The following is an 18,905-nucleotide window of genomic DNA, read 5'->3' as shown; positions in this document are numbered from 1 at the left end:
ATCGTGCGGGGGTTGGAATATTTATAGAATAACGTGGGTGTATGTACTCGGACGGACGGTGATTTTTGCAGCACACTCGGTTAAAGTGCTTTCCAGTGTACGCTGATTTTAAAGGCAGTTTGTTTTGATAATTCTCGCCTTCGTTTTCCTTTAGAATTAGGCTACCTATAGCTATTTTTTTTTCTTGAAACGTTTGAATGTTTGGATTTCAACATCATTTCTGTCATTTAAAATGGTGGAGAAATCACTCTGTATAATTCAATTATACAGACACGATAACGATGTCCGACATAACAGAAAAGAGATCTTTTTAATATGCTGACATGTGCCAATTTATACGTCTAAATGTAATTATTGCATTCACGTTACACAAAAATACGATTTAATAATTCTAAAACATGGTGTTGCCATTAGGTGAACACTATTCTTTTCCTTACATCTTGAAATATTGTTTTCATAGACTTTTAAGCGATGTAAATTCCTCAGATATTGCTTTTGCAATGTCCATTCTAGGGTCACTTCATTTACCCTTTACTGAATAAAACGTAGCCTACATTAAAAAGTCTAAATGGGACGTTTTACTTTAGTTTAGCAGACAATAATGTTTTAATAAATAATATTTGTAATAATATTTAAATATTGATATTTTAAAACAATTTCTATTCTCAGAATTTTCACAATTTATCTTTTCTTTATTTTTTATTTTACAAAGCCATGATTTACTTTAAGCCTCCCAAAAATAGTAACTAACACATTTTTTTGAATGTTTGTAGACGGTGATGTTTCCTCCAATTCACCAGTAGGTGGCGCACAAACATCATCAAACCGATGCAAACACCAGCAGAAAGACTGATCTGTGCATGACATCCCCCCATTAGTGTCAGGAACGTGTAAAAGAACTTGTGACTTAATTCAGAGAGGGAAAGCTTGAATTTAAAAAAACTAAAATAAGTACGAGATATTGTATAAGATGACTAACATGAACTTATATGAATTGTTAGCTAGTCTACCTACAGTAAACACATCAAGTGGAGTACTAATTTGTTTTAGACAAATCCTAAATATGTCCTTCAGCCACACAGAGTACAAGCACTACAGTTTTCATTACGAGGCTCTGTTAGAACAGCAGCTGGAGTGAGCTCTTAACTGCTAAATATCATGAATAAGAAATGGGCAGCCCTTTCCTCCCTTCACTTTTCACAGTTCAATGACTTCCCCTCAGTACATGTACTTTCGGTGAGCAGTGATTCGTTCAATCAACATAAATGCATCAGTAGTCATTAATCAGAGCTGTCTGAAGTGTCATGGATCCCACCTGTAATACATTATTAATGGAGTAATTGTTCAGTTTTGTAAGTGTTTCATTGCTCTGTTTAAACTGACCATGACCATATTACTTTATCTTGATTTTTGGAGACATAATATAATTGCATGCCTCAACCTTTTTAAAAAAAAGTACATCCACTAAGCACAATTTAGTTAAATTTCAAGTGTCTGCTGGGCTATTGCTATAGTAAATGATGCAGGACATCTAATGAGCTTTTCCCCAGAGATATGTTTAGTCAGGAATATTATTCCAGGTAACATGCAACAATGCCACGGTAGATCATGCATCATCAGCATGTTAGTATTTTTGCAATAAAAAAAAAACATCTTTCACAAGATTATACTTTTGATCACTCAGTCACATATTATTAGGCTGCAGTCCACAATGTAAAGTTTTACTTTAAAACCTTTAAAACTTAACTTATCAAGAGAAAAGATGCAAACAACGTTTGATTATGAATGTGACAAAATATTTATTTATCAAAAATAAGTTAACAATTCATACCTCAATAACATGTAACAAAAATAGCTTGTCCACTTGGTCTGCAGCTGTCATGTGGGCACTTTAACTGGCCAAGATGTTTAGGTAACCGGTATACAGTGTCAGACCATATAATTAAATTTTATCCTGAGAAAAGGCAACATAGGCAAAGAACATCTCTTGCATGTTTAAAGCACATAGATTGCACAAGGCAGAGATTGAGATATTTTAAAGAACAATAAGCTATCTCACAAGGCAAAGACATGAAGGCTTAAATAAAGCTTAAAACATTTCATAAATAATATTTAAATTATTTCTAGATTACAAATATATTACAATGTACAGTATTACAAAAATCAGTAGCGGCCTGTGAGCATTTTTTGAGAGGCTGATTTGTAAATTAATAGGCTACTAATCGATTAACCAATGTATAGCCTATTTATATATTTACGGTAATTGTGCTTAGGCTACGTACACAAATGATACATTTGATATAAAAATAGCATTGATAATAGCGTTAAAGTCGCAATAATAAATCAACGGAAAACAATTCGCAGTGCCATATATAGATATGTGCATATATGCCAAATATATAGGCCCTACTAGGCATTTTAAACTTTTTTACATGAACGCAGAGCCGATTCTTTCAAACATTAACTCACTTGTGTGAATTCAATCATTCGCTCCTTCATTTTGGTAAATCGTCCTTTTATTCAGTGTCACCTGGTTTGAAATCCTTCACTGATTTTTATCATTGATATTTTGGCTAAAGTTTATGTTCACCTGGGTCCTGTACCATGATGCCGGATTAGCTGGATAGCCAGCTAAGTTTCAGTTTAGTTTGCACCAATCCTGGGTTTTAGGTACCATGAAAGTGGCTTGGCTTTTAGCTGTGTTCATTGCCATAGTAACTTACACTTTACGGCTAACCTGCTCTGGGGCAGGTTATGTTCTGCATGGGTTAGAGAACATCAGGATCAAAGCCTGAGTTGACAAAAAAGTTGATGATCAGCATCATGGTACCCGTAAAGCCAGATTGGAGTGGTTTGGTTTTGTCAACTCGAAACTAATCCTGTAACTCTGAATTTGTTCATCTACCATCATGATACAGGCCCCTGTTGTCTGACAACAAGCAGGCTTGATGACGCAATAACATGATACTGAAATCTGATTAGTTTGAATGCTTGCCTCTGTGACAACGATTGGTTATATGCATTTCGCCTTTTGGATAGAAGCAACTTTGCTTGGTCAGTTTAGAGGCAATGCTGTCAGCCTCTTGTAACATCCGTGCAGTTTTTAAATTTGCCTTCCGTGTAATAAAATATCCACATATGCATTATACACATTAATGGGTAAATTGAAAAAGTTAATTTTATCAGTTAGTCTGTTTGTTCCTTTCACCTCTTTCTCTGACGGACCGCTACTGACAAAAATAAACACATTTTTACGGTGGCCGAGAGAGCTCAATGCGCTGCAAATAGAAAAAAAACACCTGCAAATTAAGAAAACAACTTCGTCAATTTGACAACACACGAGCTGCAAATGCTCACAACACATTACACAACCAAATAAAGAAACGCACTGCAAATTGAAGAAAACACCTGCAAAGTAAGAAAACAACTTCATCAATTTGACAACACACATGCTACAAATGCTCACAACACAAGCAAACGAAGAAACATGCTGCAAATAAAATTCTTTATTTGTTTGCTTTGTGAGCATTTGCACCACCTGCTGTCAAACTGATGTTTTCTTGATTTGCTGGTGCTTTTTCTATTTGCATGTGTTTACTGAAGTTGCAGCGCATTGAGCTCTCTCGGCCACCGTACATTTTGCATGTTTATGCAGGTAATATGAACTTCCGTCTTCTTTATAGAGAAGAAATGTCGTCATACAGCTGCTGCTTCCTGCAATTAGAAGTAACATCAATTTGGTGACAGATAATGAGACATGCAACCATCATTAAATGTGACATTTGTGTTCTCAAAAGAGTTTACTGCTAGGCTCAGGCGTAATGCAGTTTAGTACTCTCTAAAGAACCCTAATCCCGCCGCAAGGGGGCGATCGACACCCATAATATTACGTTGGCCCTTTTGAGTGACAAGTGAATAAATTATTTGCTATTTGCATAAACCTCTTCTCCTACTCTGTTCATGGTTGTAGCAATAGGCATATTAACACATTTTGCTATTCTTAGGCCATTAATAAAAACCCAATGGATTTATGTTGAAAATAAAATATTTAATATTTTATTTTTTATTTTACAGCTGCTGAAGTGTTGTAGGCTTAGGTTCTGTCCCAAATGACATATTATGCACTATGTACTCAGCAGTCCAGAGTATGATTTGTATAAGGTTATTTTGTCACCAACATTGGAGTCCGATAGCCCTTCCGTTACGTAAGGAAAGCAGTGACAGTTGAGTGTGCGAAGTGTCCAACACAGCCAAGGGCCAAATTCTACTGGGGATCCTTTTTGTGAATGTAAACTGGAGAAGGCTTCTGCCTGACAAGTTTTGTATATCTAAAGTCTATTTTAAAATCCTTATAAAATGTATCCTGTTTTTATTCATTAGATTCTGAATATTCTGATATTGGTGAGACATGTTAATTTTGTGGTGTAGTAGAAGAAACAGCTGCCTACTTATTTTTTACTTGTAACAAAATGAATAAATTCCGGGCTGATTAGGTTTTCATTTTTCAGAGTTAATTACTGCTCCAAAGATATTATTTTTTAATACGAAAACCCTGATTGTTTATCTCTTGAATGTTACCAACTATTGCATGCAAAATCTTTCATTCACAAAAAACATGGTCTAATTCTTTGTGTCTTCCAATTTTTCATCTTCAATTAAATTCCTGAATTTCATCCCTCAGAATAAGAATTATGCTAGATTTTTGAGTTTTATTTAAAGATGTTTTCATTTTACTGTTTGTATATTTATCCTTTTGCTCTATGAAATTCCTGTAATTCCTGTAAGTGCCCAACATCATATACACAAATATTCTGGACTGATAGAGAACATTTAATTAAGAAGCAATTGAGTTATGCCTGAGAGGATTTGACACAATTATAATCTTCAGTGGCCATGGAATTAGTAAAGATAAAACATATTATATACAATTGCTTTAATTGTTTTATCAATGGGACAATTTCACACCCATAAATGATCTGACATTTTTTCTCATATATATAAAAAAAACTTTACTGTAATACATGATTGTAAAAGTAAGCAAGTGATATTGTTGCATAAAGCACATGGTAATTCAATTATTTTTTTGACTGAATATGTCTCATTGTATCGTTCTTTTATATGGCATTAATAATAAAAATATAAAACGTTCCCGTAAAGCCAATAGCAGGTAGCCTACAAAAAAAAAAAAAAAAAAAGAATTGTCCAATATTCCAATTAAGTGCAAGTATCTAAAGTAAATTTTCAGTGTGAACATTTATATAGCTACTACAGAATGGAATAGAACAGTGCATAAATTGGAGAACTGGGACGCGTCTTTTGTGTTAGTAAACATTCTGAGATGACGTAAGGCTCAACGTGGTTATTCGGGTGCTTTCAGTGTAGTGGCCGTTTATGGTTGCCAAGCAACGTAGAAGCTTGGCGCACTAATTTAGAATTCAAGTGTGAGGTCACATATCTGCAACAGCTCTGAATAAGGTTCATCCAGCCATAATCTTTTGCAACTCTAGAAACAAGAAATCCAAAGTAGACAGCAAGACTAATACTCACATAGATGCGCGCGCTTTGATAGGCCTACAGCTCTTTCTGGTGTTCTTATACATCTGTGAGTTTGCCTGTATATTCCTCTGATGGACTGAAATTTAATACGCTTATTGAATTCCAGTCGTCGTCTTCTGAATGCTCTGATTTCACGAGCGAGGGTTTACTGTCGCTTTTATTTCGGTCACATACCACAGGCAACGGGCGACCGCAAGTTACGTGCGTATATTCCACTTGCTCCTCCGCGCTGTGCTCTCGGTGATAGAAGTAATTAAAATTCGACACGATTACTGGTACCGGCAGGGCGATTGTAAGAACTCCTGCAATGGCACACATAGATCCAACAATTTTGCCTCCTATCGTCACTGGGTACATGTCACCATATCCAACAGTAGTCATGGTAACAACCGCCCACCAGAAGGCGTCTGGGATACTAGTAAAAGACGATTCCGGGTCGTCCACTTCGGCGAAGTACACCGCACTGGAGAACAGTATAATGCCGATGAGAAGGAAAAATATCAGTAGTCCAAGTTCTCGCATGCTCGCTCGTAGGGTCTGACCGAGAATTTGGAGACCCTTGGAGTGCCGTGAGAGCTTGAAAATCCTGAAGACGCGCACCAAGCGGATAACTCTCAGAATGGCGAGAGACGTGGTCTGTTGTGAGTTTGACTGGACTTCGCTGAGGTCTAAACCCAAAGTAATGAAATATGGAAGGATAGCTACAATATCTATGACGTTCATGATGTCTTTGAAGAAGGCGGGCTTGCTCGGGCATGCAAGAAACCTTATAAACAGTTCGAAGGAAAACCACACGACGCAGATGGTCTCCAGCAAGAAGAATGGATCCGTGAACATACTAGATTTTTTCCCAGTAGTCGTTCCGTTCCGCGCAAGGTGGTTCTTGACCACACGATCATCCTCTCTAAATTCCGGCAAAGTTTCTAAACAGAAGATAATAATGGATATCAGGATGATCATTACAGATACTATAGCGATCATTTTGGCTGGACCAGAGCTGTCGGGATGCTCAAAAAGCAGCCAGATTTGACGCTTAAACTCACTGGACGGAACGGGACGTTCGTCTTCTTTTAACAAACCCTCGTCCTCTCGGAAACGGTCGATGACTTCATCATCAATTTCGTAAAATGTAATTTCATCCAAAAAGATCTCAACCGGCACGTTGATGGGTCTTCGAAGCCTCCCGCCTGACTGATAGTAATACAGGATGGCATCAAAACTGGGTCGGTTCCTGTCGAAGAAGAACTCGTTCCTCAGCGGGTCGTAGAACCGCATCCTTTTAATTGGGTCTCCTAGTAACGTGTTGGGATATCTTGCGAGGGTCTTAAGTTGAGTTTCGAAACGCAGACCTGAAATGTTGATGGTGACTAGCTTGCAGCACTCCTGGTCAGGGAGCTCCACTTCACAGACGTCCTGGAAGGGGGCAGCGTGGTCCACACTCTCATCGTGGTTCTCTCGGGACATATTTGCCCCTCGAGAGTGCTGTCTGTTGTGCCTCCACGACTTTCCGCCACTCCACCAGTTTTTTGGATCCGATAGCTCCAGCCTGACGGAGACAGAGCCCTAAATTAACTTATAAAAGTTTGTAAAACTTTTTAAAACTAGTTTATTAGTGCAATGAAAGAAGTCATTCTGACAACATGCTCAGCCGAGAGCTCAAACAGATATGGTACCACACAGACTGCTTAAGACAGCAAAGGGTGGGCTGACTTTGATTGGCACACCGAAGCAATGCGCGTCGGGTGTTTTGAACTTTAGTGGCAGAAGTTAGAATCTGTCATTTGAAGAAGACTTTAGAACTAGACGTTGTTTTTGTTTATTGTATTTATCAAATGTTTTAATTATATATATGTCCTACATAAGATATACAAAATAAAAGCCAACATTTAGCTATATTATGTTTGTGAAACAATTGATAGGCTGTTTTTTGCCGCTTTTTCGGAAATGACCCATTTGCTCATAATTACAATAACTTTTCAAGTAGTTTGCGAATTCAGAAACTCTCGCAGTGTTGCTTCTGGGCCTCTTGACACCTGAGCACCCGGCAGGAGGACTGCTTGAAGAGTCATTAGCAGCGGTTACATTGGCCGACTTTACAACTAACGCCTTGAGGCCTCAAGCAGAAATGTGATGATGCCTCAGGTTCATTGGTGCTGATTGATATGGAGAAGGAGAAAGAGAGAGAGAGAAAGAGAGAGAATTACCACACCTCCGACACCTGTGTGCTGAAAGTTGTCTGGATCAACTGGCTTGATAATGAGTCATTCTCTTTTGCTTGCTTGTTTGTTTATTTAGGCCTATTTTGGACCAGTGCTTTGATTATTGTTAATTTTATTTCCATCACAGCCAGTCAGGGACCTCGACATAAAGGATTCTCATTAACATAATTTGTTAAAATAAGGACCGTGCCCGTTTTGACAAGTGCCTGTTTATACACCAAGGAATAAAGATAACTATAAAGTTTTAATAATGGTTCTAATTCTATGAGAATAGGTAACAGCTATAACAATAACGACAAAGAGGAAAAATATCGTTTGAATCACTTTCGGAACGATTGCAGCTGATGAACGATAAAAAAAACAAAACAAAAAACATTGACAGCCAATCAGAATCCACATGACTTTAAAGAGCCGGCATCGCGCGCTTATAAACTCAGAACGCGCGCCTCACAGAACGTTATGGTGCAGACGCTATAGACCCTTTTTGCATAATAATTTTTAACAAAAGTTAATTATGCTTAACTTACATAATTTACAGGATGTATATACTTTAAAATAACTATTTGGCCATGATACATACATCTTCAAATAATATAGGCCTATCCATCACATTGAATGTTTAACTTACTTTTTGTATTTTGACCCAGTTCATTCTCACGTCTCAACATTAGCTGTAAAAATAGTTGAAATATATGTACATCTTCATGACTAGATGAGTTTCTCTTTACTACTCGTTAGGTTTCTCTAACGAGTCACTCAACCTGAGGTAATGCTAATCCTGTCAGATCGCCCATCAATGAGCAGAGGGTCGGCCAATCTGATTTTGTCCATTAAAGTTAACTTATTTAAATAACAATCATGGTCCTGCACAGTGAGTGACCTTACATATGCAGGTAAAATCGGATTTTCTCCAGCCATTGTTAAAAAAACAAGGTGAACAAACTTCATAGCTAGCCTTAGTGAAGCGGTCAGAGGAATCTTTCTGCCTCCAGCTAAGCCCCGCCCACAGAAAAACGTCACAATGTGTTGAGTGTATATGCATTACTAAGTACTTAATTACTGTAATTTAATTGAAAACGTAAAGTAAGGAATTACTCTTAATTGTTCTGTAGGCCTAATTTAATTACAGTTAGGCTACTTCTGATGTAATATATGCAGTGATGGGAATAACGGCGTTATAAATAAACGGCGTTACTAACGGCTTATTTTTTTCAGTAACAAGTAATCAAACGAATTACTGTTTCCCCCGTTACAACGCCGTTACCGTTACTGACAATAAAATGTGGCGTTACTATATTATATTATTAGAATTAAATTTTTCAGTTCATCTGAATGGATGCGCAGTGTAGCTGTATTTGACGTACCATAAACTCTAGTGTGAAGCGCAGGACTGGCCGTCGCTTTCTCTCACATACACGCGCGCAAACAAAGATACAGAGCAAGAGAGTCTTTCATAATGCTTTCACATGCAGAATTGACGCGCTACATTTAACGATATTCTTTATTGTATTTTTCTGTCAAAATAACGGAGTTCCTTTGGAATTCTTCCGCTTTCAAGAACTGCCTGGTTCTCTGGTAGTGGGCGGAACTAATGCGCAAACGACAATCTCATTGGCTGGTGCTCACTTATTATCGTCCCTGTTTTGATTTCAGCAAATCAATTCGAGCGAACGCAGACAACGTGATTAATATTCATGAACCCAGCAGCTCATTAATCCTTAGTGCGTTTTATATTGATGACAAATATGCATTCATACTTGGTTATTCTAATTACTAAAGTTCTATCATCATATAATATTAAATTATCATAATATTATATTATAATGCTTGACTGACTGATACTAAGTGTCAGTAGATAAATAGTGTAGATTAATGTACAATGTTTTTTAATAATAATTTATTCTTTTTAGTGTCCATTTCATTAATTTAACATATTTAATATCGGGGGCATCCAAAGTTATTTGACATTTGAACATTTTTTTTTTTTTTGAAGTAACACAATAGTTACTTTCCCTGGTAATTAGTTACTTTTATAATGATGACTATAACGAATTACTTTTTTAAAGTAACGTGCCCAACACTGAATATATGTATATAGGCCTAGAATAATTCTCCATCAAACATTAGTGGATTTAACATCAAAATTGAACGTCTAATGATGACAATGTATGTTTTTAATGTTACATTTTCATTTCAAATACTTTGGTCAGTTCAAGAATAATTTATTTAATTTTATATTATTTATTTGAAAGAATGAAAAGTTAATATAGGTTGATACAGGATTTAGTAATAAGTAGGCCTAATGCAATACATTTTAGCGAATTAGTACAGTAATCTAATTACACTGTTAAAGGGATAGTTCACCCAAAAATGAAAATTTTGTCACCATTTACTTACCCTCACGTAGTTCCAAACCTGTATGAATTTCTTTATTCTGCCGAATACAAAGGAAGATATTTTGAAGAAAGTTTGTAACCAGGCTGTTTTGGGGCACCATTGACTTCCATAGTAGGAAAAAAAAAATACTATGGAAGTCAATGGTGCCCCAGAACTGCTTTGTTTCCCACATTCTTCAGCACATCTTCCTTTGTGTTCGGCAGAACAAAGACAGTCATGCAGATTTGGAACTACTTGAGAGTGAGTAAATGATGACAGAATTTTCATTTTTGGGTGAACTATCCCTTTAAGGATGAAATTAGTAGCTAGTAGACCTAATTACTTACTTTTTTTGAGCACTGGTCATCTTTTTTGGTGTGAACGGAACTTATATGCAAGCAGACTAATACTGACACCAAGAAGGTTTCATTAGACTTATTTCAACAACAAAAGATAGAAAGTGTTTTTTCCTCCCTTCTAATGGGATTCTTAACTGCAATTATATGGTTAGATGTATTTTATGATTTCATGTAGAATTATATTTTTCCATCTTTCAGCAATTCTGTGAGACATAGCTTATATTGTTGGATACTAATTGTAACTCGCTTAGTAGCTGTATCTCTGTCTTTTTTATTAATGAAGCTTACGACACTGTTGCTCTCCGACATTAAAAATAACTGGATATAAACAGACATGATAAATCACTAAGGCACTTCCAAGCAATCAGTAACAGCAGATTGAGTCTTGGAGATGGACCCGATAAACAGGCAAATCCCTCGTGCCAGGGCAGAAAAGGCCAGGGATTCCCATGAGGGGAAAATGCTGACAGTAAGCAATATGCCACCTTAATAAATGGCACCAGTGCTGGCCATGTGAGTGAAGGATGGCCCAATGGGATGAGATATCATTATTCCGTTCACACCCAAACGTCAGCATGGAATTCCTGTAATGTTCAGATGCCGTCAGGCTCCTGAGGATTCTGGGCTCACGTTCCACCTCGTGTGTGACGGTGTAATGGTACATGCATGGAATTTAACATGTTTTCAGCTATGACAACCCTTAGGCCCTCAAATTTCAAAGATCTTAATATGGAGCTGAGACCTGTGGCGCTGATCATCTTCAATGAAAGTTACTCGGCTTCTGTGTAGTTGTGTATATAATATTATAAGAGTCTTTCCTGTGGCTAAATAAAGCTCTGATGATTTTACCCGCTAGCATGTCCGTTTGGTTTATCGGCTCATATTACAAACTCATGTCTAACAGGCAGCTTAATACTTTCACCATCCCCTGTGTGTGATAGTACCTTAAAAAACTTTGGTGTGTGTGTGTGTGTGTGTGTAATAGTGGGACAAATTCGTACTCATTCACGTACTAAGTATGTTTTGGCACAGTTGATTTGCATGTGAGGTCACATTCCTTCTTAAAGGGATAGTTCAGCCTAAAATTATATTGTTACTCAGCCTCATGTCATTGTGTGAATGTCCGGGCTGCCTTTCTTCTTGGACAGCCAAAGTGAATGAGAATTGAGCTATCAAGTTCCAAATATAACAAATAAGTAGTGTTGGTATTGTAAAATGAAACTAAAGTTGAAATAAAATGAAACATAAATAAATTTAAATGACTGAGACTAAAATCGATTCATCACGATTAATCACATCCAAAATAAAAGTTTGTGTTTACATGATAGTATGTGTACTGTGAATACATGCATATATTTAAGAAACTTTTATTTTGGATGCGATTAATTGATTTGACAGCCTTAATAGAAATATTTAAGAAAAAACGAACTAATACAAATTACGAAAAGTATACAAAATTACAGAAATGTAAACTAAAATAAAAATATAACTAAAATAAAAATAATTTAAAATACTACAAAATGCTTTAACAGTACACACACACACATATATATATATATATATATAAACAATAAATATAGTATTAATAATAGGCATATATAATAATATAGTATAAATAAGTGCAGTTCAAATCAGTTATATGACTTCAGGAATTAGAAATATGCAAGTCATCTGGATTCATTTATTTTTGTTTTTATTTATAGATATAATTTTGTTATTTTATTATTACTTATTTATAGACAACAATAATAAATTATAATATTTTATATATATATATATATATTTTTTAATTACTGTTAAAAAGAATGACATTCATAAAAAATATGTAACTAGAAAAAAAATGGGCTGGACCTTCAAGATTATTATTTGGACATTTAAGATTACTATTATTGATTTATAGTAACTGTAAGACCTTGCTACCAGTGACCTAATGTGTTATAGCTAATATAGCAATGGCCTTTGAGCCAGAGGTGACACAGGCTGATATATGGGCGATGGGTGACGATAGCTTCAGGCGACAGAAGGAAGACTGCCGAGAGATTTTCCTTTAAATGATTTATTTCCTTTAAATAAACATTTTTATCCCATGTAAATGTATTCTAACGTGACCTAAATGGACATCAAGATTGTTTGCAGCAGCATCTAATTACTACATTTAAGGTGAAAAATATTTTTGTCGAAACAAGCTAAGAAACACCTGCTACTGGAGCTCAGCAGGTTTGCAGTGTGAGACAGTGCTAAGTTGCTGCTGACTTCGACACCTTTAGCTGCCGCAGATCAAGGCTTCCTCCATAGAAAGTGAATACGGCTGCAAGGCACTGCGCCAGTTCTCGGGGTTTGATGGTCACCGGTTTTAGCAGGGTGTCAGTTGAGTTTGATGAGCATGTTTTTGCTGATAGGCGATCATGGCATGAAGCAAGGGGGTGAAACCTGAGAGTGGAGATCCTGAAGGTTGGAAGGTATATTCTGCATGCTCTGTTCCTCTCCTGACTCTTTCCAGATTATGATTACAGGCCTTGATTAAGACTTGCCCTTTTTAGTCGCAGACACTGTCTGCTGTCGAGCCGCGGTCGGATCTGCTGGAAGGAAGCCTTGAAGTGTGTCCTGTGCAACATTAAAGCATTGGTTTTGGGTGTGAATGAACAAAGCAAATCTTCTTGAAGGTCATTTTAATGGAGGCTTACGTTCCTATCAATTCTGAGCCAAACGCTTAATTTTAAAGCGTTTTTGTAACAAAAATGGGTATTTTCTTTTCTTTACCTGTACAAAAACATGATCCTTAAAGGTAATGTATATTCAGTTTTTTTTTTTTTTTGCACTATGCTGTCGTCTTGGGCTTATAGTGACACCTAGTGGTATGGATGAAGCATCATGCAAAAACTAAAAAAATGGATACATTTGAATGTTTTTTAATGTCTAAATTTTCATGGGGGAAAAAAGGGATACATATGAGTGATAAATTAATAAATAAAGCTGCTTGATTTTTTAAAAACAAATTAAATGACTAATTTCCTTAGCAGCAAAACAACAAAGTGAAAGAAAAAAAGTTAACCTAATTTAAGTATGTGAATGCTCTATGCAAAATTCAATGAAATTGAACAGGTAAATATCATACCTCGACAATTCTTAAATTGGAATGCCCATAAATCACGTAGTATGTGTAATAAACTGATACTGTAGCTGGTATGTTGACGTACGCAATACAAGTGAACATTGTGTGCATCATGTCTCAATCGTCTCAGTACACAGGATTGGGAGACACAGATGTTTTACCCACAGATGCAGTTGAAACTGTATCCCACCCCACGAGTATCCCTCTGGACTGCCAGGAACTACAGCTAGTATTAATAGCACTCCAGCACTTTCTGAAGAACTGTACGGAAAAAAAACATGCCCTGGTACATGCAATTTGTCATTAGTCTGCATTAAAATCAATCAATAGTAAGTATTAATGAGGAGGTATAAAATATCGATCTATAAGCTGAGTGGTCCTTTGGCTGATTCATGCATTTATAACAGGGGTATAAGAGGTGAGTGGTTAGAAAGATTCTTTTAGACTTTGTTTAGACTGACGACAAATAGCTTGGTTGTGACTAAAACCTCCTTTCCACACAAATGGATCTGCAATCTTCCTTCTAAAATTGTGGTCACATTAGCAAAATTTTAGACAAAAAAGTCCAACTGTCAAAACTGTAGCAATGTATGAAGTATAGTTCACACAGATGTCACTTTCAATCCAAGCAGTCAATGCTGCAATTTCTTGAACCAGTTGCAAAATCTGAATGAGTTGCAAAATCTGCACGGGGAAATCCTGAAATCCAGGCAATTCCTGATTGAATGGATTCTTATCGTAACGAATGGATTTCAACAGTGCAAATTTGCTGAACATTAAATGTTACTGCACCTTGCTTTAGATGCTTTTTAGTTGTTACATCAATACAAAAAAGCTGCATATTTGTACCAAACCAGCCCACAGGTTTCTGATATTTACCACCTAAATTTAACTGTAGGCAATTAAATGTAATAAGGTGAACTTGTTTTCCTGATTAAATTAAGGAATTTTGTTCTTTTGTAAAAATTAAGAGCACCCATTAGTATCAAAAATCGTTGTACTTCCTCTATACTACTACGTGATCCAAGTTGTTTTATATTATCTATCTGAATAAGTTTACTTAAATCTCTATCTTCCTTATAAGCATATACAGTAGTGAAGACCCCTTACAAATCATGCTTACCCTTTTTAAAGCTACATGTGGTGCCCTCTAGTGAAACTATCTGTGTGCACTCTTGATATATTGGAACTGACATTTGTGTAAGTTGATATGCATTTATTTCAACATATAACACTGTTTAGGTATGCCTACAAGTGGAAAAAAATAGAAAACAAGCAATAAAGGTTACAAAGAACTCAAGAGTTTATTTCTTCTCGAATGAAGACTATTCAGAGGAAAGCAGAAGAGATTTTACCAGACATGTACATCCAGTGTAAATACAAATGTTCGATAAACAAACATCCAGTCACATTCAGCACATGAGATTCACTCGGAGTAATTGGACTCCAATTTAGGGTGGTTGTTCCTCTGCAAAGTTTATTAAACCCAGTCGTTGGGTGGCCGTACCAAATGCGATTGTGACAACCGTGCGTTACATCCAACTAAACAGATAATTGACTGAAACGTAAACCGACTTGAATAGGGAAATACACTGAGTGAAATAATACAACACCACCCCTCCATGCTATAGCCAACAACTTCCAGGGAACAATAATAATATCCTTAAAGCTGGATGAAGAATGTGTTATGCAAAATAGAAGAATAAAATCTTTCAACAAGGCATTTAAAATCCATAAATTTTTAGCTTCTTCAACAATCACCACAGTCAAAAAAGGCTAATTTTCATGCCCCCATTGGTCCAGGGATCAAAATAGCCTTTTGTGGAACACAAATGTCTGTAAACAGAACTGTTCTGGGGCAGAAACAGAGCGCAAACAACAAAACAACACATTTATTTGGCAAATGACAATCATTGGTGGTCAGTTCTTCCACTTTAGGATTCAATAATTAAATGGAATTTGTTTTTTAGAATTCAATGTTAAAAGGTGAAATTGATAAACCAAGGTGCACCATTTATGTTTCACAAATACATACTTCTGCACAGACAATATTAGCATCATATTTATTCTAACTAAACGGTCTTCCACTATTTAAGTGGCTATATATTTAGAAAGCCCAAAAGTGCCATTTCATAAACAGCATCCAAGGAGTCCAGAGTCTAACCCCAACAGACACAATACTGACTCAAAATTATTATTATTATTTTTTTTTAAAGTGTCAAATTGCTCTAAAGAACAAAATAAAATAAGGCAGAATAAGGCAGGTGAGAAACAAGGCTTAAAAACGGATAGACCAAATAAAAAAATAGCAACAGTGCAATTTAGCACAGCACATTTTGAAATGCATAAAAATTAGAAAACCAAGAAAAGTGTTGGGGACCAATAAGCCAAAAAATGACGACGTACTATACGACTCTACTCTCTTAAGAAAGAAAAGCCCTGCTTTTTATTCCAAAAGGAGCTTTTGAAGGCTGCATAGTCAAAAGTTACAAAATAAAAATGTTATGCATAAATGAGTAAAACCGTGTATTTGGAAGTAGAACTTTTATGTAGCATGTTAATTTTGGAGTTCCCCTACGCATACTTTTAGAAAAAAAAAAATCATACCATACTACATCCATTACAGAAATTAGTCTGTGGTTCTTAAGTAATTACATCTTATTTTGGGTTACAATATTAGTAAACGAAGACATTTCTCTAAACCAGTGCCAACATATTCAAAAAGGCATTAAATACTTCAATAACCTCAGGGCTCAATGATGAGGAATGAGAATGTTACCAAAACCAACTAATTCCAGTTTAGTTTGAACAGTCCTTTATTGGTGCACATTAGCTTTATGGGTAAACCTGGTGATATTTTTGTGCTTTAAGTTAAAAAAATTATTAAATGACAATTCTGTCATTATTTATGCACTCTGATGTTATTCCAAACCAGTACGAGTTTCTTAAATGAACATTCAGAATGACATTCCTCTGCAGAATACAAACGATTTGAACCCCATTGACTTTCATTGAATGGACAAAAACTGTTCAAAATTCTTAAAGGGGTCGTCAGATGCCCATTTTGCACAAGTTGATATGATTCTTTAGGGTCTTAATGAAAGGTCAATAACATACTTCAGTTCAAATTTCTCAATGTTAGTGTAAAAAAAAAAACTTTTTTACCCTGTCAAAATCAGCTCTGTTTTCATCAAGCCGCTTTTTAGTCCATGTTGCTTTAAATGCTAATGAGCTATGCTCGCCCCGCCCCTCTCTTCCATGGGGTGACGAGCAGTACTGTTTACTTTAACCGCGAAACTGGCTAACTTGCACATTATTAGGAAAGGAGATTTGCAAAGATTCACTAAAAAAACCCTTATACTCACTTCTTCTGTAGATGAAGCTGGATCATGAATGATTCATGCGAACATAGACACATTTAGGCAGATCAGGGATCGGCACATTAAAAATAAAAGTAATGTTAATCCTCTGCGTCTTCAGCGGCTCAGATGTCGGGAGTAACTGACAACTGCTATATTCATTATTACATCCAACAACAATATGCCTCAATCGCAGACATCTCATCTTCCCCTGCACCGGAGTCGGCTCAATGGCAGACAGTTCACAGCAGGGTTGCCAGGTTTTCGCAACAAAACCCACCCAATTACTACTCAAAACTAGCCCAATCTCGTTTCAAGGGGGGGTTCCCCAGTTAAATTTTTAAAATTCTTAGCCCATTCCAGGGGCTAAATATCACATAATCGGGGTCGGTTCAACCCGCGGACATGAAAAACAACCCCCGGCAACAGTGTTAAAGTAGCCCAATTTCGTGGGAAAACCGCAGACTTGGCAACACTGGTTCACAGCTCATTCAGGGCGGGTCTAAGGTAAGACGGTTTTGTCAATCAACTATCGTGGGAGTGGCCTGTGCAGAATTACGTCATTCTGACAGGAATCTCAGAACAGCCTGATTTGAGAAAGGGGATTTTAAAATAGGGATTTAAAAAAAAAGAAAAGACACAGGGTGGATTTTTATAATTATAGGATGGATGTGTACACACTTCCAACACACATTTATGTTCAAACAACTTGTAAAGTGAATTTTACATCCGATGACCCCTTTAAACACATTTTCTTTTGCATCCCACAGAAGGAAAAAAGTCTGGTTTGGAACAACATGAGTGTGAGTAAATGGTAAAAGTATTTTCATTTCTGGGTAAACTATCCCCTAAACAATTGACTTCCATTGTAAGGAAAAGAACAGCTTGGACATTCTGCCTAAATATTTCCTTTTGTGTTTTACGAGTTTAAAACAACATGAGGGAGAGTAAACAGCGAAATTGTTATTTTTATGCACACGACTCCTTCAAAATATGAGGTTGTTTCTAGTTAACACAAGTATCACAAATACTGAAGAGAAAATTGGCGCGCCCCAAGGAACAATGTGGCCGGCAGTTACGAGCTGCTTTGCGAATATGGATTTCAGTTGACGGTTAAGTCTGTTCATTTTCCCCCTAAATCACATCTAAAAGCTCTCAGCAACACTAAGTGCAGTGTTTCTTTGTGCAAGGCCAGCGGTGATGCAATTAAGTGAAAATGGCGGTAAGTTCAGAGACGGTTATATGGTCTGACTACACAAGGATCACACAAAGCCCTCCAAGAGACACAAAGGAGTACCAGCTCCTGTTCTGACACACAAGTAAGAAGCACAACGAACCCCTAACCTTATAAAACAAGACCCATCCTGATAAACACTTGTGTAAGATTATAGTACACTGTTTGAGAGAACATTATATAAAATACTCCTCCTAATACTCGTGTAGAATCTAAAAGAGAATATGAAAAACAGTTTCGTTGCAGTTTCTCCATCGTTTTGGGTTGGAGATAGGGCGGACAACTTCTGGAAGCCACTGTCTCCGTATAGGGGTTTCGGATAGTGCTACATTAAGGTTAGGGCTGCCTTATGGACTACCTTATGTCATATGTTGATCCAGGTGAGACTATGTCTCTGGGTTTGTCACTGTCGTAGCTGCTGTGGAATTCACGATCTTCATGTACTGAGTGTGAATGGCATCAAAGGCCTCGTCCCGATGAATCATGGCACCAAACACCAGAGGCTGTGGAAAAGACAAGTGACAAAATTCTTAGCTCGTGCTTTCACATTGGAGAATGTCGACATCAGTATCGGGATCACCCGGTTAGCCTGATTTGAAATCCAGAAAAATCGTTTTAAGCCATCTGAAATGTGACACTTGACATCTTTGATTATATCTCATATCATATAATATAATATAACCAATGCTA

General features: G+C 36.6%; 2 protein-coding genes across 5 annotated transcripts in view; both read right to left on the bottom strand.

Moving 5' to 3' along the window:
• Positions 1-1,834: 1,834 nt before the first annotated feature.
• kcna6a (potassium voltage-gated channel, shaker-related, subfamily, member 6 a) lies at positions 1,835-10,071 on the bottom strand. The gene is made up of 2 exons (XM_058767967.1): positions 5,548-10,071; positions 1,835-3,714 (listed from the first exon to the last, which is right to left on the bottom strand). Exon 1 carries the CDS (start codon positions 7,018-7,020, stop codon positions 5,593-5,595), a length of 1,428 nt encoding a protein of 475 aa, XP_058623950.1. The 5' UTR covers positions 7,021-10,071; the 3' UTR covers positions 1,835-3,714; positions 5,548-5,592.
• Positions 10,072-14,901: 4,830 nt separating this feature from the next.
• Positions 14,902-18,905, bottom strand: part of gramd4b (GRAM domain containing 4b) — a 27,421-nt gene continuing 23,417 nt past the window's right edge. For all 4 annotated transcript variants that reach the window (XM_058767716.1, XM_058767717.1, XM_058767719.1 and 1 more), the window contains one exon: positions 14,902-18,718. In XM_058767716.1, coding sequence (XP_058623699.1) covers positions 18,602-18,718 — 117 coding nt within the window. In that variant the 3' untranslated portion in view covers positions 14,902-18,601. The remainder of the gene's footprint in view (positions 18,719-18,905) is intronic.

The sequence above is a fragment of the Onychostoma macrolepis genome, chromosome 25, assembly GCF_012432095.1.
Source record: "Onychostoma macrolepis isolate SWU-2019 chromosome 25, ASM1243209v1, whole genome shotgun sequence".
NCBI classification, from domain to species: domain Eukaryota; kingdom Metazoa; phylum Chordata; class Actinopteri; order Cypriniformes; family Cyprinidae; genus Onychostoma; species Onychostoma macrolepis.
This window is presented reverse-complemented; position numbering and strand designations above follow the sequence as displayed.

Excerpts from the sequence above, each read along its gene's own strand:
- kcna6a (XM_058767967.1), bottom strand. The coding sequence starts at position 7,020 with ATGTCCCGAGAGAACCACGATGAGAGTGTGGACCACGCTGCCCCCTTC.